Source organism: Littorina saxatilis, linkage group LG6 (genome assembly GCF_037325665.1).
Source record: "Littorina saxatilis isolate snail1 linkage group LG6, US_GU_Lsax_2.0, whole genome shotgun sequence".
In the NCBI taxonomy this organism is placed as follows: domain Eukaryota; kingdom Metazoa; phylum Mollusca; class Gastropoda; order Littorinimorpha; family Littorinidae; genus Littorina; species Littorina saxatilis.
The window spans coordinates 24,769,688-24,793,114 of NC_090250.1; the positions used below are offsets into that span (position 1 = coordinate 24,769,688).

A 23,427-nucleotide genomic window follows, 5' to 3' on the forward strand; every position below is an offset into this window, starting at 1 on the left:
AGGAGCTCTTCAAAGTTGGATTGTATACATATTTTGAAGTGACCTTGACCCTGAACTATGGAAGATAACTGTTTCAAACTTAAAAATTATGTGGGGCACATGTTATGCTTTCATCATGAGACACATTTGGTCACATATGATCAAGGTCAAGGTCACTTTGACCCTTATGAAATGTGACCAAAATAAGGTAGTGAACCACTAAAAGTGACCATATCTCATGGTAGAAAGAGCCAATAAGCACCATTGTACTTCCTATGTCTTGAATTAACAGCTTTGTGTTGCATGACCTTGGATGACCTTGACCTTGGGTCAAGGTCACATGTATTTTGGTAGGAAAAATGTGTAAAGCAGTTCTTAGTGTATGATGTCATTGCTAGGTTTAGTTATTTGACCTTGACCCTGAAGGTCAAGGTCATGTCAAGGTCAAGCATGTGAGTCGTATGGGCTTTGCCCTTCTTGTTTCGATGATCATAACCCAAGGCTAGTCCCAAGGGTATCCTTTCATCGCAGGTACCAGTCTGTAGTCTATTAAGACTTTTTATATTCTTAGTCTAACCAAACATTCCCTTTTTCAGATTCGTGTGTATTCACAATGTATATGTATATGATTGAGGATGGGGATGTTTTTGTCTCTGTTCTTTTGTTTGTTGTTGGTTTTGTTCGGGTTTGTTCATATTTGGACTTACGTTAGTGACTGTGTACATTGGTAGCTGTTGTTTTTGCTTACATTGACAGAGGAAGTTCACTGCGGTGTTGCATTTAAAAAAATTAGAAACACTGTCCGAGAAAATGTGACTTTTTTTTGTTTTTCTCCTGGACCTGTCTCTCGGTATCTTGATCCTAAAATACTTTTGCCTTCTTCTGGCTGAGTCCTGATGTTTGTGATGTTGCAACTTGTTTGTGTGTTGCCAGGGATGGACATGGTCAACGAATCGGTGGACTGGATGTACTACCGGGTGCCTCCCGAGAAGTGGACCTTCGTCCACGTGGCCATTGCTCCCTCCACCATCACCATCACTGAGCATGGGGTGCGTGTCTTGGTAGATACAATAGAGAAGTGCAACACTGTTAGTTTTATCTGTACATCTTCTCGCGTCAGTTTCGAGTCTTGTGTGCAAATACGTGTCATTTTAATAATAATAATAAGGGTATTTATAGGCGCAAATCCTACCATAGTTCTAAGTGCCTTACACAAATCAACGAATCAGTACATTTTGCTGTTTATATTTTTATGTGGGATTACTCAGGCCTTCCTTCTGAGAAAAAAATTGTGTGGAATTTTCAATGTTTGCAAAAAAATGACTGCACAATGTGCAAATGTCAGACAATCAAGAGCTCTCACATTTTAGTAACCCTGCTGTCTCAGCAGCTACATGGTCTGCTTCACAGATCATCAGCTGAGCAAAATACATGTAGCACCGAATCGGATTCTTTCTCGGCAAGTTATTTCATTATGAGTTAGAGATGATGATCATGACTGAGTGAATGCAAGATGTTAAGCTGATTTGTAAAGTATAAAGAAAAAAATGTCAAGCATGGTAAGTTATGTAATCGTTTAATTTAAGACGAAAAACAATACATTCACAAGTACGTCAACCCAATGAAATTGCACAGACAGACAAACACTACAGATAATAAACTTAGCTTTGAAAGCATTGCTGATGCTCAGGCTCTGGTGAGTATGATGGTCAGAGTCACAACTGCAGCAGTCCATCTGTTTAAGGATTTATGATTTATTTGGTAACATTATAAGATGTTTGGTGGCTTATTGACAGACCAGCTTTTTTGTTGGTCCAAGGGGACCATATCGCCTTTTGTTTCATCTTTATCGACCAAGGCCGAAGGCCGCGGTTGATAAATATGAGACAAAAGGCGATATGCTCCCTGAGGACCAACAACAAAATGCTGGTCTGACGACAAGCCACCAAACATCGTTTTTGTCATCATTTTGGTTGTGCAACAAAATGCACAATAACCCACAGGGAGACGAATTTTTAGAATCCAACTCCGGGCCACAAAGCATCGTCACAGTAGCTCGAGATAATACGTCAACCTTGTATGTGACGTCAAACGTAGCTTGTTGATGCTTTTCTTCCAGTCTGAAAATGTACAGAGCTGCGATCATACGTGTGAGTTCAGTAAGTGTTGAGCATATTTTTTTTCTTTTTAAGTGTTTATGACTTTTTGTTGTGGATTTTGCGATTACAGAGATAAGTTGCAAATTGACCATGAGTCGCCGCGGTAATTATCAACATTGATTGGGTCTTTGAGAGTGAATGCTTACAATCGTTGTCCTCGGAAACACAATCCAAAGCCGCGATGGTTCCACACATCAAACAATCAGCCTGATTGGCTTTTACTTTGACAATCCACGTTTCACCTGAAAGCTCAAACCCATTCACCACCTCGATTTATTGCATGGGGAACATGAAATTTATTTCCCAGGTGTTTGTGAATGAAAACTCGTGAAAATGATGACAATGTGTGTTGTTGCAGAACCCAGACAACATCATCGAGGAGTGTCGTGTTCGCTTCATGTCCTTCATGGGGATCTCGCTTTCCAGCGTCAAGTGAGTGGCATGGGTTTCTGGTGATGATCAAGTCATCTCTCGACATCAAAACTGAGTCTCAAATAAAATAAGGTTTCTGTGGCACGCGTCATGCAAATTCAATCATATTACAGACCTACATGGCAGATATGGTGTTGTGGCTTAGATACGAGTACAAAAACAATGTTCCTGACAGTGACAGCTATCTACTATTTTTTTCAGAAATGAACTTCATTTGTTGGTAGTGTGATAAGCTTCATCATGTTTGATTTTCATGATCAATTTTAGTAGTGAGTGTCAGAGAGAGAGAGAGTGTGTGTGTGTGTGTGTGTGTGTGTGTGTGTGTGTGTGTGTGTGTGTGTGTGTGTCTGTGTGTGTGTGTGTGCGTGCGTGCGTGCATGCGTGTGTGTGTGTGTGCGCGCGCAGTGCTCTTGCATACTTATATGCAGCATACATACCGGCACGAAGTTCAGACACACCAGCACATATTCACTGCTTTTACCTGTGTCCCCAGGATGTGTGCGTTTGTGATGCACACTGCACAGAACAAGTTTGTGTCCCACGTGTTCCACTGCGAGCCCTCTGCCGGCCCGCTCTGCAAAACCATCGAAGCTGCCTGCAAGGTAACTCAACGTCTTTGACTTTGTAGTCCTGCTTTACATTGCACGGCTGTTAATAGGATTTTCTTTTGAAAATTTGCCACAATGTTCATAAAATGTCTGCAGTTTTCTGAAAGTTTAAGGTAGTCCTGGGTGTCTACTTTCCCCCCTCATGAAAGGCAGATCTGCCACAACGACAGTCAGCTTTCGGCAATGTGAAATAAGTGTTGGTGTGTTGCCCACTGCTGACATCTGGGCGCGTATGCAAGACGGTACGACTGCATGTCTTACGACAAGCGCCCCGGAGTTTGTTAGCTCTTTGTACTGCCGAATTCACAGGCATCGGACAGCCTCCCCGATAGCTAGCGGGGGGATTCCCTTGTTTACGGTCGCTCTGCGCTTGCGCCTGACGCAGCAGCTGAGCCCTGTCAAGGCTGCGCTTGCTGTGGCTGGCTGACTGTGGCTGGCCCACCCCAAATCGGCGCCACGCAAACATCTTGATATGCACCAGATGCGTGAAACCGCAACGCGAGTATCACTTGCGAGACAAGAGGCTAGGCACCCATTCTGTTCGCAAACAGAATGTTGTAGGTTATCACATCCGTCATCAGTCAACTGCAAAATATCGTGCATGCGGAATATGAATTTGTGCATGTATCCCGTCCCCCAAAATCGTATGTCTTAGAATGTTTCTTCTTTCCCGGTAACGCTGCAAACTGATGGCCGCAATCTTGAAATCAAAGTTATCGTAACGACAACAGTGCTTATCGGTAGGGATAAGCACCTGTAACTTTATCGTAGGACAGTGCCTACCATAGGCGCTATCGGTTCTTCGTGAATTCCACGACAGGGGGTTATCGGAAGTGTTCTGTTTCTTGTACCAACAAAACCACTGTCGGATCCTTCTTGAATATGGGCCCAGGGCCAAGGTGCACAAGAAAGTTACCAACTGGATGGGAATTAGCCACGGTGTTGTTTTGGTTCAACTTGAGATTTGTTGTGATTTTAACAAATCATACCCAGTAAACAGGGAGTGACTGCATGCGAGATGATAAACTAAGAGTAATACCTAGTATACTGGACTCACAACGAAATATACAACCAAAGGACAATGAACAACGTTTCGACCTAAAGGTCTACAACAGGTTAAAAAAATGAAAACAACAATACAAATATGAAAACGACTTATCTGAGAAGATGGCGATGATGTCCTCCAAGTGCAAAAGAAGGGGGAAAGGGAGATAAATCAAAAAGAAAAGTGAGCAATGAAAAATGAAACCAAAAAGAAACATATCAGAATAATAACGCTTGAAGGGCCTGAAGTTGAAAAAGAGAGAGAGAGAGAGAGAGAGAGAGAGAGAGAGAGAGAGAGAGACTCGGCTCGGAGAACATCTGGCAGACATAGCGCACCACCGCACTGACCGTCCCGTGGCATCACATTTTTGTGCGGACGGTCACCTCTGCCGCTGATGTCCAGGCGCTCTGCCTATGGCAAGGCACTGGTGATGACTTTGAACGCAAACGCCGGGAGTCGAACCTCATCAGCAGGCTTGGCACACTTCGTCCCGATGGCATCAACATCATGCCATGATTCCCTTTATCATGACTTGTATATATGCGCGCGTGTGTGTATGTGTGTGCATGCCTGTGTAAATGTGTGTTTGTGCATGCATGCATGTATGTGTGTGTGTGAGTGTGTGTGTGAAAGTCCAAAGTCGGTACATTTGCGAACTCATCTTTTTTTTATTTACAAATTTTACTTCTTGCTATTTGTATTATTATTTGTTTAGTGTAGGTATTGTTGACACTCTCTCTCTCTCTCTCTCTCTCTCTCTCTCTCTCTCTCTCTCTCTCTCTCTCTCTCTCTCTCTCTCTCTCTCTCTCTCTCTCTCTCTCTCTCTCTCTCTCTCTCTCTCTCTCTCTCTCTCTCTCTCTCTCTCTCTCTCTCTCTCTCTCTCTCTCTCTCTCTCTCTCTCTCTCTCTCTCTCTCTCTCTCTCTCTCTCTCTCTCTCTCTCTCTCTCTCTCTCTCTCTCTCTCTCTCTCTCTCTCTCTCTCTCTCTCTCTCTCTCTCTCTCTCTCTCTCTCTCTCTCTCTCTCTCTCTCTCTCTCTCTCTCTCTCTCTCTCTCTCTCTCTCTCTCTCTCTCTCTCTCTCTCTCTCTCTCTCTCTCTCTCTCTCTCTCTCTCTCTCTCTCTCTCTCTCTCTCTCTCTCTCTCTCTCTCTCTCTCTCTCTCTCTCTCTCTCTCTCTCTCTCTCTCTCTCTCTCTCTCTCTCTCTCTCTCTCTCTCTCTCTCTCTCTCTCTCTCTCTCTCTCTCTCTCTCTCTCTCTCTCTCTCTCTCTCTCTCTCTCTCTCTCTCTCTCTCTCTCTCTCTCTCTCTCTCTCTCTCTCTCTCTCTCTCTCTCTCTCTCTCTCTCTCTCTCTCTCTCTCTCTCTCTCTCTCTCTCTCTCTCTCTCTCTCTCTCTCTCTCTCTCTCTCTCTCTCTCTCTCTCTCTCTCTCTCTCTCTCTCTCTCTCTCTCTCTCTCTCTCTCTCTCTCTCTCTCTCTCTCTCTCTCTCTCTCTCTCTCTCTCTCTCTCTCTCTCTCTCTCTCTCTCTCTCTCTCTCTCTCTCTCTCTCTCTCTCTCTCTCTCTCTCTCTCTCTCTCTCTCTCTCTCTCTCTCTCTCTCTCTCTCTCTCTCTCTCTCTCTCTCTCTCTCTCTCTCTCTCTCTCTCTCTCTCTCTCTCTCTCTCTCTCTCTCTCTCTCAACTTCAAGCGTTATTATTCTGATGTTTCTTTTTGGTTTCATTTTTCATTGCTCACTTTTCTTTTTAATTTATCTCCCTTTCCCCCTTCTTTTGCACTTGGAGGACATCATCGCCATCTTCTCTGATAAGTCGTTTTCATATTTGTATTGTTGTTTTAATTTTTTTAACCTGTTGAAGACCTTTAGGTCGAAACGTTGTTCATTGTCATTTGGTTGTATATTTCGTTGCGAGTCCAGTATATTAGGTATTACTCTTAAATCATACCCAGCTATTGTGTTTTCAGCGTAGCAATAGGGCCCGATATTTAGACGAGACAAGTATAATGCCGACGAGTCGCATTATACTTGTTCGAGTCTAAATATCGGACCCTATTGCTACGATGAAAACACAATAGCGTTTATATAGCTATTCTGACATTAAATTCTGTGTTAAAATCATGTTTTTGTCAGCAACAAGTACCAGAATGGTCCATGTCGTTGATTGCAGACGACGGTTCCCTTTCCGCATGAAGCCACGGAAATAACCGAACATTGAAAAACCCACAGACATGTATTACGGAGAAAACTCGAGATAACCGGATGTTTAGCATTACGTCAATATGCTAGGAATCATATGACGTCATGACGTATCATGCTTGCCTACGTATATTGTATGTTCAAAAGTCTGACTTCTGTTGGGAATTCGCGTGGTGAAGACTGCGGTAAATCTGTAGATGATAAGAGAACAAAGATTGTCTCAGAAGAAACGACGAAATGTTTCAGACCGGTAACTTCATTTCAACATTGCACTATATAGCTATTCTGATGGACACGTGGGGGGATTCGGGGGCTGTGATTGGATGGTCTCACACATCCCTTTTCCGATCATCAAAGCATAACGCTACGAAAGTTGGCCATTTTTGCCGATATCCAAACGATATCGGCAATAACAAAGACGCATGGTTCCGGTTTCTTCCACGTGTATAAAGTACACGCATACCTCGCCAGGCTTGTGTCTGTGACTAGTCGACAGACGGTGCCATTTGCTTTGTGTGTGTTTTTGTTGTTGCTTTACTGTACATGACATACATTACGTGTAAAATCCAGTTCTTTAACTGGCAGCAAACCTTGCAAATTTCCAGAAGCTGCAATCTGAAGCGACCTATCTCTGATTTTTGCAGACGATCTCTCCAATCACCAATGTTTAACACAAAATCAGCAAACTCTCCTGTCACATAGAACGTCCATTGTGTAGTGCAATGTTGAAATGAAGTTACCGGTCTGAAACATTTCGTCGTTTCTTCTGAGCCAATCCTTGTTCTCTTATCATCTACAGATTTACCGCAGTCTTCACCACGCGAATTCCCAACAGAAGTCAGACTTTCGAACATACAATCTACGTAGGCAAGCATGATACGTCATGACGTCATATGATTCCTAAGATATTGACGTAATGCTAAGCATCCGGTTATCTTGAGTTTTCTCCGTAATACATGTCCGTGGGTTTTTCAATGTTCGGTTATTTCCGTGGCTTCATGCAGAAAGGGAACCGTCGTCTGCAATCAATGACATGGACCATTCTGGTCCTTGTTGCTGACAAAAACATGATTTTAACACAGAATTTAATGTCAGAATAGCTATATAAACGCTATTGTGTTTTCATCGTAGCAATAGGGTCCGATATTTAGACTCGAACAAGTATAATGCGACTCGTCTTCGACTCGTCGGCATTATACTTGTCTCGTCTAAATATCGGGCCCTATTGCTACGCTGAAAACACAATAGCTGTTAATACAATGGACGTTCCATGTGACAGGAGAGTTTGCTGATTTTGTGTTAAATATTGGAGAGATCGTCTGCTAGAATCCGAGATAGGTCGCTTCAGATTGCAGCTTCTGGAAATTTGCAAGGTTTGTTGCCTGTTAAAGAACTGGATTTTACACGTAATGTATGTCATGTACAGTAAGCAACAACAAAAACACACACAAAGCAAATGGCATCGTCTGTTGACTAGTCACAGAAACAAACCTGGCGAGGTATGCGTGTACTTTATACACGTGGAAGAAACCGGAACCATGCGTCTTTGTTTACGACAATATGCTTTTGGATATTGAGTAAAATGGCCGACTTCCGCCGCATTATGCTTTGATGATCGGAAGAGACCATCCAATCACAGCCCCCGAATTCCCCCACGTGTTCATCAGAATACCTATATACCCAGCTGTTTGTTCTCGTCCGTTTGGGTTTCACCCTCTTTCGCTTTGTGCACCTCAGTGACATCACTGTTACACAGTTACAGCATGACTATACTCTACACTACTGCACATCTCTCTCACTTTAAAGAAATCATGCAATGATTTGTTTTTGTTGATGATTGGTTTGTGGTAAAGCATACATTTTGCTCATATTTATGTGTGCACTTGCTGCAACAGGAAACAGCGTTTTTTACAGGTGCGGAAACCAGAAGAAGAAAATTGTACGCACTGTGACTGTTTGAACAATAATTCATAACCGTGTAAATAACCTGAGTTGATCATTTTTTACTGTGACTTATCTGACTTACTGGTGGCTGACTGGACGGTTGGCTAAGTTGCTGGCTAGCTGAGTGGTTGGTTTCGCTGGCTGACTGGCTGGCTAAGTGGTTGACTGGATGGCTAGCTAAGTGACTGACTGGTTGATTAATTGACTGATTGGCTTTGTGACAGCTGCGCTACCAGAAGTGTCTGGATGCTCACCCACAGACACCAAAGTCAGCTCAGAATGGAAAGGTTGGTCGCCATTTTACTACAACTTTATTTTGCCATTCTTTTATCTATCTTCTCACTGTTTGTTTTCTTTCTTGATCCTCATGTGTTTACCACAATTTTCTTTATTCAGCCTGTTTCTGTGAATGTTCTCCCTTTTTTATTTGTACACCTGTTTGGTGATCTAAGTTTCATGCATTTCTGTGCCTTTTGTGTTTTTGTGTATTAAGTGCCTGCATACAGTAATACTGTCTTTGCTTTCTGTTCTCGTGAAAAAGAATGTTGTACCCCACCTCACTTTGTAGCATAGAATAAAGTACAGCCCTGGGGATATCAATTCTCAGATTGTCACACCTGTGATTCAGGTGCATTCTTACATTAAAATTAAAATACACCTGTAAAAATATGAGAAAAGAGTGATTTATAGGTTTTTGTTGGGGGGGGGGGGGGGGGGGCTAATATTTTATGTACTTTGTCAAGAACTTTATTTGTTGTAACAGCATTAGTAATAGGGATGTTGGTCAACTTGTGAGTATATATCCACACAGCAGAGCCTGTTGCAGACAGCCTTGTACATAAAACTGATGGCTTATTTTGTTCAAAAAATGTTGTTCACAGTATTCCCATGGAGGAAAAATCGATCTCTGCTAAAAACAGAAGAAATCTTTTTTCATTCAACTGTCGCAGTAGAACTGAGTGACTGCTTGTCTTGATCTGTGTGAAATATCATATTTTGGTCAAGAACACAAACAAAGTATATTATATGGCAGAATAATGATTCAGATCGTTCTCTGTGCATTTTGATTGAAAACTACCCGACACAAGAAAACTGAATTAAAATTGATGATAATTCATACCAGTGCACAGCTCAATTGCAGAATTCGAAGCAAAAACAGGTTCTGCTGTGGGTTTAGTTGACACCGATTTTCTTTGAGTTGTTTTAGTTGGTACACTTGTTGTTGTGACGTTGTACACTGGAAAAAAACCACCCTCTCCCACCCACAGAGTGTAGGGGCGGTGTTGAAAGCGGGAATGAAGGCCAGCGTGCAGGGTGTGCAGAGCATTCTGGGATTGATCAAGCACAAAGCCAGCAGTGGTGCTGCAGCCACCTCCAACACCAAGTCTTGACACGCCCGCCCTGTTAGAGCCACACTTTATTCCACAGGTAGAGTTCAGGAGATACCTTCATAATCGCTAATATCAGCTATGTCTGTTTAGGGAATGGCTTCATAATCGCTTGCCAGCTAATGTCTCAGCTGCTTTGCTTATGCCTACTTACTTATTTGCAGTCCATAAAGGCTGCAGTTTGCATGTTTAACATGACCTGCTCGCTTTAATCTGGACAAAAAATCTGCTCAACCTTTATACACCTACAGATGGGGCTGGGGGCTGGGGAGGAGTGTTGGGTGGATGTTTGTGTGTTGTAGGGGTGCGCCGCAGAGGGAGAGAGAGAGAGAGAGTCAGTGTGTGTAAGTGTGTGGTTGGGTGGATGTTTTTGTGTTGTAGGGGTGCGCCACAGAGGGAGAGAGAGTGTGTGTAAGTGTGTGGTTGGGTGGATGTTTGTGTGTTGTAGGGGTGCCACAGAGGGAGAGAGAGAGAGAGTGTGTGTAAGTGTGTGGTTGGGTGGATGTTTGCGTGTTGTAGGGGTGCCACAGAGGGAGAGAGAGAGAGAGAGTGTGTGTAAGTGTGTGGTTGGGTGGATGTTTGTGTGTTGTAGGGGTTCCACAGAGGGAGAGAGAGTGAGAGTGTGTGTAAGTGTGTGGTTGGGTGGATGTTTATGTGTTGGAGGGGTGCACCGCAGAGGGAGAGAGAGAGAGAGTGTGTGTAAGTGTGTGGTTGGGTGGATGTTTGTGTGTTGTAGGGGTGCACCGCAGAGGGAGAGAGAGAGAGAGTGTGTGTAAGTGTGTGGTTGGGTGGATGTTTATGTGTTGTAGGGGTGCACCGCAGAGGGAGAGAGAGAGAGAGTGTGTGGAAGTGTGTGGTTGGGTGGATGTTTGTGTGTTGTAGGGGTTCCACAGAGGGAGAGAGAGAGAGAGTGTGTGTAAGTGTGTGGTTGGGTGGATGTTTATGTGTTGTAGGGGTGCGCCGCAGAGGGAGAGAGAGAGAGTGTGTGTAAGTGTGTGGTTGGGTGGATGTTTGTGTGTTGTAGGGGTGCCACAGAGGGAGAGAGAGAGAGAGTGTGTGTAAGTGTGTGGTTGGGTGGATGTTTGTGTGTTGTAGGGGTGCACCACAGAGGGAGAGAGAGAGTGTGTGTGCAAGTGTGTGGTTGGGTGGATGTTTGTGTGTTGTAGGGGTGCACCGCAGAGGGAGAGAGAGAGAGAGTGTGTGTAAGTGTTTTGTTGGGTGGATGTTTATGTGTTGTAGGGGTGCACCGCAGAGGGAGAGAGAGAGAGAGTGTGTGTAAGTGTGTGGTTGGGTGGATGTTTATGTGTTGTAGGGGTGCACCGCAGAGGGAGAGAGAGAGAGAGAGTGTGTAAGTGTGTGGTTGGGTGGATGTTTGTGTGTTGTAGGGGTGCCACAGAGGGAGAGAGAGAGAGAGTGTGTGTAAGTGTGTGGTTGGGTGGATGTTTGTGTGTTGTAGGGGTGCACCACAGAGGGAGAGAGAGAGTGTGTGTGCAAGTGTGTGGTTGGGTGGTTGTTTGTGTGTTGTAGGGGTGCGCCGCAGAGGGAGAGAGAGAGTGTGTGTAAGTGTGTGATTGGGTGGATGTTTGTGTGTTGTAGGGGTGCACCACAGAGGAAGAGAGAGAGTGTGTGTGCAAGTGTGTGGTTGGGTGGATGTTTGTGTGTTGTAGGGGTGCGCGGCAGAGGGAGAGAGAGAGAGTGTGTGTAAGTGTGTGGTTGGGTGGATGTTTGTGTGTTGTAGGGGTGCCACAGTGGGAGAGAGAGAGAGAGTGTGTGTAAGTGTGTGGTTGGGTGGATGTTTATGTGTTGTAGGGGTGCACCGCAGAGGGAGAGAGAGAGAGTGTGTGTAAGTGTGTGGTTGGGTGGATGTTTGTGTGTTGTAGGGGTGCGCCGCAGAGGGAGGGAGAGAGAGAGTGTGTGGAAGTGTGTGGTTGGGTGGATGTTTGTGTGTTGTAGGGGTGCACCGCAGAGGGAGAGAGAGAGAGAGTGTGTGTAAGTGTGTGATTGGGTGGATGTTTGTGTGTTGTAGGGGTGCGCCGCAGAGGGAGGGAGAGAGAGTGTGTGGAAGTGTGTGGTTGGGTGGATGTTTGTGTGTTGTAGGGGTGCGCCGCAGAGGGAGGGAGAGAGAGAGTGTGTGGAAGTGTGTGGTTGGGTGGATGTTTGTGTGTTGTAGGGGTGCACCGCAGAGGGAGAGAGAGAGAGAGTGTGTGTAAATGTGTGGTTGGGTGGATGTTTGTGTGTTGTAGGGGTGCACCACAGAGGGAGAGAGAGAGTGTGTGGAAGTGTGTGGTTGGGTGGATGTTTGTGTGTTGTAGGGGTGCACCACAGAGGGAGAGAGAGAGTGTGTGTGCAAGTGTGTGGTTGGGTGGATGTTTGTGTGTTGTAGGGGTGCACCGCAGATGGAGAGAGAGAGAGAATCTGTGTCTGTTCGCGCGTGTGTGTGTACATGGATTTATGTGCACAGAAACTAATGATGCTTCTAGTTTAAAAAAGACTTGCAGTTTAACGTCAGTGATAGCAGCCATTCCCAAAATTGCTTGATTTTAATTTGTACTCCGCTGGCTCAGTTTTGAATATTAATTAACAGACAATATGGCTTTAGCAGAATTTGAACAGTTGCTAGCTTATTGTGGATCGGCTGCCACCTGCACTTGATGTTGTGTGTTTTGTAATTAACTGTTTATTCTCTTTTGTAGACGAGCAGAATTAAGCTGGCTTATGTTTCGTGATTAGTATGCCGCCCCTTGTGAAACTGAATCAATACAACCTTGGACTTAATGGCTATGTTTCATGATTAGTATGCCGCCCCTTATGAAACTGAATCAATACAACCTTGGACTTAATGGGTATGTTTCATGATTAGTATGCCGCCCCTTATGAAACTGAATCAATACAACTTGACTTAATGGGTATGTTTCATGATTAGTATGCCGCCCCTTATGAAACTGAATCAATACAACCTTGGACTTAATGGGTATGTTTTTAGAGTTTGTTTCCTTGACATTGTGGTCAAACCTTATCACTGTTGTGACCTTGAATGTAATGGTTTCTGTTTCTTCAATTCATTATCTCCCTGCTTTCCACTTTCCTTAGCAGGATAGATGTTCACCATGCATGCATTTTAAGTTTTGCTGATGAATGTTTGCATAATATATGTTTCTTGTATTTCTTTGTTAAACTGTTGTTCATCTGATCCTTTTAGTTTTATCTCTTACTGTTTTAGAGATTGTATCTGACCTATCTTGCTATTTTTAGGTAAAGTTTTCTTTAGGACAGAATATAAAAACTAAGTCAAAGTTGTATGAATATTATCACAAGCTGTGTATTATTGCTTCATCATATTACTAATTAGTAAGCCGGTTTTAATTAATATCTTTGAAAGCAAATGATTAATTCTCTTGAAAAGATAAAGCAAACTATAAAGGTTAGTCTGAAAAACCTTGTTACAAAACAGCCAGGTTTACACTTAATGGGAGGTAACTTATTGAAGTATGTTTCCAAAGAAGAGTTACTCCCCTTCCATTACTGTACACAGCTATGTATTCTGCAATTCCGTTCTTTTTTGCCGTTATCCTTCATGCTGCAGAAGCGGTCACAGGATTAAATTAAACTTAAAATGTAAATAAACAGGCTAGGTTATGGTATATTTCAGAAAACAAGTGTAACTGTTATTACTGCTTTACACTTATTCATTATTCTGTACAAGCCTTGTGTTGTTCTTCTACGGACCATAGATAGATGCTGTCTTAATAGAATACTGTACTTCATTTTTGCATTATTGCTTTTCAGAAAAGAAATCCGTTTCTAAGGCTGTCTCTCTTGTAAGATGGTAGTTTTTCTAAGTGCCATACCATGGAAGCCCCGTTTCATGACCCAAAGAACAACTGAGATACATGTACTCGGATTGTAGAAAGGAGGGCCGGAGTCTATAGAGGTAAATTTACAGTGAAGATGAACAAAGAGAAAATAAGGTCTTAAAGGGGTGGGGGGGGGGGGAGGCAGGAGTCTTAAAGGGGGTGAGGGAGTCACAAACTGGGTTGTCTTCAAAAGGGGGTTCCACTGTATGGCAGAAGTTTTTGCTAACGCTGACTGTATTTCCTTTTTGCAGAGAATGAGTCTGCCGAGCCTGAAACAGAGCGTGCAGTGTGTGTGGGGCTCCGTCGCTCAGCTCGTCTCCCCTAAGTAGACACCAGGGGGAGCTGGGGAGGCAACACCAAGGTTACGCACAGGCTTCGCTTGGAGGGAGCTTCAGAGCTAAGTTTGGGGAAAGGGGGGAAACTCTTGCACCGGGAGTGGGGAGTGTTGTCTTTCTTGGTCGCATTTCCTGTGATGTGGATTTTACAGGGGACTTTTTGATGAAGAAAAGTTTTATTTATATGGGTGTTATTTATTTTAGATTTTTTTCATTCTTTTTTAAATAGTTGTTTGTTATTTTGATGTTAGTTTAGGAAAGTAAATGTTCTCATAATGTTCATCTGGCTTGGTGAAAAATACGTGCCGGTACATCTATGTGAATCTCATAGACTGTCGCCTATTTCAATGGGGTTTATTTTTTTAAGCATTTGTAAGAATTTACATCTTATAAAGCACAGGCCAGTGAACCTGTTCTACAGCTGATTTTTTCCCCATTTTATTTACTTTTTTGATATCTCTTGATTAGCAAATGGCGGCATTGTGGCTAACAAAAATAGTGTACTTTAATCAAATTTATTCAAAACTTTTTACACCAGATGATATTGTTTTATAATTAGGGTATCTCTGATTCATGCACTTAGTTTTACAGTCTTTTAAAAATGTCTCAATTTTTAGCTAATACAACACATTGATAAGTTTTGTCGATTTTTCAGTTCATACAAGAACCATATGTTTTATTCACTCTGATATAAAAACAATAGTTTAGATTCAAGGTTTGCGAGGAAATCTAGTTGACATATTTTGTGGTTTTCATTTGAAGTGCTATGACATGCCAAAAAGCTTGTTGCTTTTGACTAGAATAAGTCTGTGGAAGCTTTTTTTGTTTCTTCTCTCTTTCATGTGATTGTTCATGTGTTTGCAATACATCCTATGAGCTATGCATATCATTCATTTTAAGTTTTCATTGATGTTTAGTATATCAGAGTGAAGTTTTGAATGTGACAAAGTGTAGATTTTAAATCATGGTAAAATCTCTCATTCGCTTTTATTCCACTAGATTTTGTTTGACATTTGACATTTGAAGATGACATGAAGTAATCATGTGAAGTCTCAGTGGTGAGTGGCTTTTCCATTCCTGTGGGGAATCAAGGAGGTACAGTGGAACCCCTTTTTAAGACCCCCAATTTAAAGGTCTTAAAAAGGGGTTTCCACTATATTCAGTCAGACTAAAATGTCCTGTCTTTGCCTGTGAGTGATGTACAGAGTGTAGCCTATAATTAATGTCATTGTCATCTTTGGTTTTTAGTGTAAAGTGTTTTACACTTTTAATAGACAATCTTTTCATATGATGAGCTTTTTATATTAATCTGTGTGGATTTTTTTTGTTTTTGTCATATCATGTACATGTATCAATATCACAGAAGCAGTGATGGCAGTGTATCTCACAAACGATGCTGATCAAACGTGTGTGTGTGTTACATTTTGAAATAGATAGTTACTGTGCATGGACTGGGTGGCCGAGTGGTAACGCACTTGCGCTCGGAAGCGAGAGGTTGCGAGTTCGACCCTGGGTCAGGGCATTAACAATTTTCTCCCCCCTTTCCTAACCTAGGTGGGGGGTTCAAGTGCTAGTCTTTCGGATGAGACGAAAAACCGAGGTCCCTTCGTGTACACTACATTGGGGTGCACACGTCAGAGATCCCACGATTGACAAAAGGGTCTTTCCTGGCAAAATTGTATAGGCATAGATAAAAATGTCCACCAAAATACCCGTTTGACTTGGAATAATAGGCCGTGAAAAGTAGGATATGCGCCGAAATGGCTGCGATCTGCTGGTCGATGTGAATGCGTGATGTATTGTGTAAAAAATTCCATCTCACACGGCATAAATAGATCCCTGCGCCTTGAGTCCGAGTCTGGAGATACGCGCGCGATATAAGACTTCATATAACATAACATAGGGATCATAAATGATCTGAGTTGACTTAATTACACTGTTCACGAATCACTCCCAGTCATATACACCCACCTCTTCACCCCCACCTCACACCCCTTCTTGCACCCTCCCTCCCTCCCTCCCTTCCTCCTTCTCCCATTTTTACTGATAGTGTCGCTGCTTGTTAAAATGTTATCTGTTAATTCTGTGATACACTACTCCCCCCTACTTAATTCTATTTAGTTGCTTGTGAAAGTCACCTGGTTTGGATAATTTTACTTCGTTCAGGGTTGGGAAACGTTCTCTTCTTTTGAAGAGAAGCATGTAGCAATTTTCTCACGTTTGATATGCATGTACAGTTTTGGAGACCTTTTGATGGGTACAGCTGGTTTGAGTCTGATGGATTCTGGAGGTGCTGAGTCATTTCTGAAAGTTTGATATGCATGTACATGTACAGGTTAGGCGATCTTTTGATGGGTATATCTGGTTCCGATGAGATGGATTCTACTGATAATGAGTAGTTTCTGCAGTCTGATGTGCAAATGTACGCAAGTTTGATGAGCAATTGAAGGGCTAGATTAGTTGAAAGGTTTTGTAGATTCTGCAATCCCTTTTAGTATTTTTAGCTAATTGCACACACTGACAGTTTGATGGTCTATTTTATTAGTTCCGTTTGTTAGACCAAGCCGTATTTCTGCATCAGAGACACTAGTGGGTGTGCCTCACTCAGTCTGTTTATTGTTATTTTCAGCATTTAAATTGTAATAGAACTGTATGTGTACCTGCCTGCTGGATATTAATGTGAATTAATGTGAAATCTCTGGTATCACATTGTAATTAGCTTTTGTGATTTACTGTAATTCACTTGCCAACAACAATCATATCTGTTTGTGTCTAGTCCAATGTATTATTTTGTAAATTTCACTTTTCTGTATTTGATAATTATTTGTTCTTAGCTTATTATTATAATTCAAAGAACATACTTACAATCTCTGCAGTATCTCCAGTTCTTACTGCTCCCTTACCAATTAAGCGTACATTCCACTTCTTCGTACAATTATTAATACAGCTTAATATTTAATATACCCACCAGTATAGCCTAGGTACATCACATGTACATGTACAGTACTACTACATGTATCTTCAATACCCGGGCGCTGCATGGAAACAGTATTGTGTAGCCATCACCATGCACGTAATGCTATAGCTGTCTGAATTGAGTTTCACTTTCATGTTCCGTTAGGAGGAGGAGATTTTTTTCAAAATTAGCCACCATGCGAGTACATGTCTAATACACAAATCCTTTTCAGTTCTCACAAAATTATTTTTCTTAATTGGTGTTGTCTTGTAACAAGTAACTCTGGTACCTTTTCAATCCACCCCCACCCCAAATATCTTGGACCCCCACCCAATTCTCGTTGGGAGTTTATACTTTCAGGCAAGTTATCATTCCATTTACAATTATGTAATATTGTGATACGTCTTGAAACATGTAAAAAAAAACATATACCAGCGGGTATATACGCTTTGCATGTGTTTGTGCAAAGGATGAAGAAAGTGATCTGCATTGTGTAGCCTTTTTGTAGAACAAAAGCTTGGTTATGTGACTTGTAAATATTGCTGCCACGGTGTAAAGGGCACATTGTATCATTGTATCTTTTGATGATCAACTGTTTTTGTACACATTTTTAGTGAAGAAAGGGTGCTTATATGTTGAAAGGTCACATGTTTGGAACTAGAAAAGAAAAGAAATGGGTGAAACAAGAAGAAACACACTGTGAGACAAAAGTGTTTTCTTTGTAACAGATGAAAGACTGGAATTGAAATGAGTTTGAAGTTTTGAAATGCTGCCAGCTAGGGCTTGTGCTTTGTATTCCGAAAAGCGTGTTTACCCGTGTTTCTGTTTTGAGGATGCCGTGATAGTAAAACACACTATTGATACTTCAGCTTATTTATTTTAATTACTGATGCTTATATTGTTTGCAAAAGTTGTCTAAGTGTTGTGATCTGTGTTTAGCTTTAGCCACTGCAGTAATGATAGCAACAGAAAAAGTGTGCATATTTAATCATGGCATTTTATGGTATCCATATTTCATCCTTTTCGCTGAGATGGCTGGCTTTTTTACTGTTAAACAGACAAAAAATGTTACAGCAGGACATAAGGATCCCAAAGGAACTATACCAGAGGGTGTGTTTTTCTGGTGTCATGATAGCAACGATTTCAACCTTTCTAAATTTGAAATAAAAAATTTTTCTTAAGAAGTGTTAAGCTTTGGTAAAGGGCGCTATATTTGCTTGCAACGAGTTGCTTACACATTTTTTGGGGGGGCTTATAATTAATTGTTTCTTTCTTTCCTTACCGTTAGCCCTATGTCACGTGTAGTTTATAAGCACCCCCAGTAAAGAAGAACTCTGATACATTTGCTGGTCAAGGTGCAGGTGAACACATTTGCAACTTACCTGGAATCCTTCTGTTAGATGTGCAACACTTGTATGCGTTCTTTGATGGATTGTACATGAGTGATAGTGTCAAGAGAGTATAGATGTTCACGTTAGGTCAGTGTCATAATGTTGTGTCAGTTTGTCTTGATGTCAAATATGACGGGTTGTGAGTTCTGTTTCATCATAGCTTTTTCAACATCCAGTAAAAGGGTTGCAGGAGTGCATTCTACTTTTAAGGAAAAGGGTGAGATTACTAGTGAACGACTGTACTTTGCTGTCTGTCATGGATGTGTTATTTCCAAAATTTGTCTTCACATTTTCATTGTAATTTAAGAATCTCAGATTAGTGTCAGCGATTTGTGTGGTCTTATTCAGATTAGTGTCAGCGATTTGTGTGGTCTTATTCAGATTAGTGTCAGCGATTTGTGTGGTCTTATTCAGGTTAAGTGTGCTTTGTTTTAACCAGGAAAAACTGTACCTCCATGTACAGCCCTTAGATTTTTTTTAAATTTTTTTTTCTCCAGATTTTGGCACTAGTTTCCTGTTGATTTCAACCACTTATTTTCAAAGCACCCGTAAAAAGCTGGGCCAGCACTTAGAAACATCAGATTTTAACAAACAAAAAGTTTAATGATCTATATTTCAGTAGTTGCTTTTTCCTGAAATTCTAATCCAGATTGTAATGATTATATTTCTAGCACCGTGTGTCTGTTGCTGTGGTCAGATTGACAGATGCATGACTTGGTTTCAGTGTTTGTGTTCATTGAATACCTTTTTTTAACCAATGATAGTGTTTATAGTGGGATATATTAGCCATGATCCTATTTTGCTGTTGTGTTCTCGAGTGTTTTAACAAAGAAAGTTTTCATTCCAAATGGTGCTAACAGTCTACCTACTTTATGTATGCTTGTCGGTTGATCCAGACTTCTCAGTTCATTCTTGATTCTCCTTCGTTACTGTAAGTTGAAATATCTCACAGGAAATCAGGTTTGGTTTTGTATTCTCCGTTTTGTTTTGTGTTGTTTTGCTCTGCTTCTGTTTTGAAGGTTTTTGTCTTGCTGTGAAATATAATAATTATGTTTTGAACTTGAATCACTCCTTACTTCAGGTTCCCTGGAAAATGCCAGTCAAAAGCAACTATATTTTGTTTTTGCAACATATAAAAGAGTTTCAAAACCAGCAAATGATTGTGCTTTTTTTTTTTTTTTGTGCTTTATACTTACAATCAAAACCAGCGAAAGTGTCAACCCCGTGCAGTTACAGTTGTGAAACAGAAACGGTTCTGTCATAGAATAAAAGATGCACCCCTTTTATGTACTCTTTATTGAACACAAATCAGGGATACTTTACTTACACATTAACATGCTTCCATTTGAAACTTCGAGGTCTTCATCGGGGATTGACGCCCGACAAAAGCTAATTGAATCCCGACGGAGCGAAGCGACGGAGGGCTTTAATTAGACTTTGGGAGGGCGTCAATCCATGATGAAGACCGAGAAGTTTCAAATGGAAGCATGTTAATGTTATTGTAATTCAATCTGACGACGATCTCTTTCCTGCTTTCATGCGGTTGTAAATTGGTTCTGTTCTGTTCACACACTACTTTCAGTCCACCTACCTGCAAGGGTCAAGTCCCATGAAATATGTCTCTGTATTCCTATCGTATCACTCTGCTCCTGTTTTGTTTTCTTTCACACACATTTTCACTTCTTTTTTGACGGGTTTCTGGACAGCAAGCTCTAAAACAAATTCTTTTCATCACAAAAGCGATCTTTGGAATTGACTGACGTAGTCCGGAAGAATTCATGCATCAACTTACGTCACGTATTCGACGTCATCACTTCGCATACCTTATGGTCTCGGTATTTCGTTGGCCTTCATATTTCCTACTTGTAAAATGACCCTCAAAGCTAACCGAGACTAGTTGAGGCTGTATCAATGCGCCTCGCCAGCAGGTTGTTAATGGATTTTTTAGCGAGTGGCTATCGACAATTAGTCACCGGTAATTTTTAATGAGTTGGGGCATTCTGACCAATCACAGGATCTGTTTCATTAAAACGCCAACTTGATTGAATTACAATTTGTTTTAGAACGTGGGAGTTCATGATTAACCCTTACCCTGGTGCAGTTCCCCAATACATGAATCATAATGATAAATGTAGCACGATCCACAAAATAATTCTGTGCTCTCAGCGCTTTACAGAGATAGAAATAAAGACAACGTCTATTATAGTTCCAATTGTGTGTTATCTTGGATTGCATGTGGGTTCCAAAATCTGTAACCTACCAAACGGGACCACCCTGAAACTTGAGACATGTTGCGATCACCAGCTAACACAAATATATTCGTTCCATGACGCAACAACCAGTGTAAGGGTTAATGTGATATTTCTGTTGTCGAATGTCAAGTGTCACGGTTAAGTAAGTGTCTTAACTTTTTCATTTATACCTAAATTCAGTAATAGGATGCTATGCTACCTGTTTCACTGTGTTCTGAGGTACAGAGCAAGTTTTTTTTATCACTGAAAACAGTTGAAGTCGTGTTCAGTCAAGATTTTGTAGGTCAGTTTGTAGGTCACTGATGAAAATTGTATAAGGAATACTTAATCTTGTACATGGAAGGTGCAGTCTTGTTTTGGCCAGTGTTGAGCATTTACGAAAGGGCATTTTGGGCTACTCTGAGTGCTGATGGGTTAGACTTTGATGATATGCATGTGTGTAATACCATGCATGCATACCAGACTGGGCATTTACAGGCTGATGTAATTGTACTTTACTTTTACGTCATATGACCTAAGAATTGTGCAGTTCTTTTCTTGGACATGATTTGGTTTGATTTTGTGACCGTTTTGAGCAGCAAAAAAGATGAGTGCCATTGGCGCTAGTAGCTAGGTAAAATTAGCATCTGTTGGCCACTTTGAGACTATTTTGTTTGAACTTAAGTGTGGTCTCCTGCAAATCTTAATTCGTTGAGTAATTACGGTTTTATTCCATCAGACATCTGAAGACTGCCATCATTTCTAACAGGGACATCATTTCTAACAGGAACATAAACAAAAGTTTGGTGGCCACTTTATTTAGACTTGAGTCTTGTCTTATGCATGTCTTAGTTCCATGAGTAGTTAAGGTATTAACAGTCTCAAAGTTTGTCACACTTAAAATATACTCATGACAGTATGTATACAGTGTGAATCAGTTGCTATATAAATGGATGAGAATGAAGAAAGCCACGCAAAAATGTTGCATGATCATGGCGAAACAAGTTGCTGGCATTGTTTATTATTGTGCTTTTATTGCACGTATTTTCTTTGTGTGCAAAACTGTTTCAGTGGTTTGATGTTGGCGTAGTGTACATTTTAACCGTGTACTTACGTAAGCCTGCGTATTGCTGTGCACTTTTCTACATCACCAGCTATGAGGTCATCAATAAAACATCTTACTGCATCACCACTGGTCTTTATGCCTCAATCCCTGTCTGTTTGTCTGTCTGTCTGTCTGTCTGTCTGTTTGTCTTTGAAAAAGGGTGTGTGTGAGGCCAGTATGTGTTTTAAAGTTATGCATGCACAGGTCTCTGAGTGAGTTTGTCCACTAGCACAGAGCATTACACATCAGTTATTAATCTGAAGTGAACATTTATTGGCCTGTCAAAATAAATGTCTTCGTCTTTTAAATAACATTGTATTCGCCATAAATGCGAGAATATACATTTCACAAGCTAAAGTTTTAGTGGTATATATCCAAAAGACAACCATGTGCACACACATACACAAACACACACACACACACACACAAACGTAGATGCAACTCAACCCTTCTTATCTTTTTCGCAATCAGTTTATTTTCATCACAACCTGAAAGCAAGACTGACTTCATGTAATGCATGGGAACTTCAGCAGTACAAAGTTCATGTACTCTGGTGGAAATAGTGACGGAAACAAATGGACGACATTGCAATGACTATTTTAATGGATTCAAGTAAATATTCAAAATGTTCTAATCCTTCACAAGTTCGATTTTAAATGAAAAGGAAAATCGGTAATTCTCTTTGATGACGTGAATGCTTGAGGTTTTCCTGGTTAGAATTTACAATTATCTGTTTAAGTTAAATAGTTAAACTGGTTGAAGCTATAGTTAATACACACACTGATGTGCACACTGACAAAATATCTCTCTCTCTCTCTCTCTCTCTCTCTCTCTCTCTCTCTCTCTCTCTCTCTCTCTCTCTCTCTCTCTCTCTCTCTCTCTCTCTCTCACTCACACACACACACACACACACACACACACATATATATATACTGACAGAATCTCTCTCACACACACACACACTGACAGAATCTCTCTCACACACACACATACTGACAGAATCTCTCTCTCTCTCTCTCTCTCTCTCTCTCTCTCTCTCTCTCTCTCTCTCTCTCTCTCTCTCTCTCTCTCACACACACACACACTCAAACATACACACACACATGCAAAATTGCTTTTAAAAGTGTGCTTCACCATAAAAGGTACTCATGTCTTTCCAGACAGATTTACTCAGATCAGACTAGAAGCTCAATGGTGTGATCACCAGACACAAATTACACTGGATTTCAAAATAATTGAATTTATTTGTTGCCTACAACCTTCTATGTGAGGCGAACATGACAATGGAAAAGAATTCAGCAAAATCTGTTCATCCCATGCACAGCCAATCTAACAAGACCATGCAGATAAACAGCGGAAATGACTGTTTGACAGACTTTAATTAGGACTCAAAAAAGCCACCTTAAAACCGACAAGCTTTGCTTGCATGAAGATTATTATCATTACAGTGCAGTATATGGTTAAAATACCCCCAAAAGTTCATAATATTATCGCAGTTGTCACGTCTTTCATGGCATCTTGAAACAAATCTGGAAACAATCGTTAAAGAACAACCATATCAAACTGAGCGTTAACAAATTCTTTCTTTCTTTATTTGGTGTTTAACGTCGTTTTCAACCATTCAAGGTTATATCGCGACGAGGAAAGGGGGGAGAGGGGATAGAGCCACTTGTCAATTGTTTCTTGTTCACAAAAGCACTAATCAAAAATTTGCTCCAGGGGCTTGCAACGTAGTACAATATATTACCTTACTGGGAGAATGCAAGTTTCCAGTGCAAAGGACTTAACATTTCTTACATACTGCTTGACTAAA

At 41.3% G+C, this 23,427-nt stretch overlaps 2 protein-coding genes across 5 annotated transcripts in view; one reads left to right on the top strand and one right to left on the bottom strand.

The window, feature by feature from the left end:
• LOC138968809 (protein Fe65 homolog) overlaps positions 1-21,701 on the top strand; it is a 270,704-nt gene extending 249,003 nt beyond the window's left edge. For 2 of the 3 annotated variants that reach the window (XM_070341455.1, XM_070341456.1), the window contains exons 13-18: positions 913-1,028; positions 2,497-2,570; positions 3,064-3,172; positions 8,579-8,641; positions 9,623-9,782; positions 13,848-21,701. In XM_070341455.1, the coding sequence (XP_070197556.1) occupies positions 913-1,028; positions 2,497-2,570; positions 3,064-3,172; positions 8,579-8,641; positions 9,623-9,745 (485 nt within the window). In that variant the 3' untranslated portion in view covers positions 9,746-9,782; positions 13,848-21,701. The remainder of the gene's footprint in view (positions 1-912; positions 1,029-2,496; positions 2,571-3,063; positions 3,173-8,578; positions 8,642-9,622; positions 9,783-13,847) is intronic. The other variant, XM_070341457.1, reaches the window with a different exon arrangement.
• A 1,273-nt stretch (positions 21,702-22,974) lies between these two features.
• Positions 22,975-23,427, bottom strand: part of LOC138968812 (putative methyltransferase NSUN7) — a 70,693-nt gene continuing 70,240 nt past the window's right edge. For both annotated transcript variants that reach the window (XM_070341459.1, XM_070341461.1), the window contains exon 12: positions 22,975-23,143. The gene's annotated coding sequence lies outside the window, so the exon portion shown is untranslated. The remainder of the gene's footprint in view (positions 23,144-23,427) is intronic.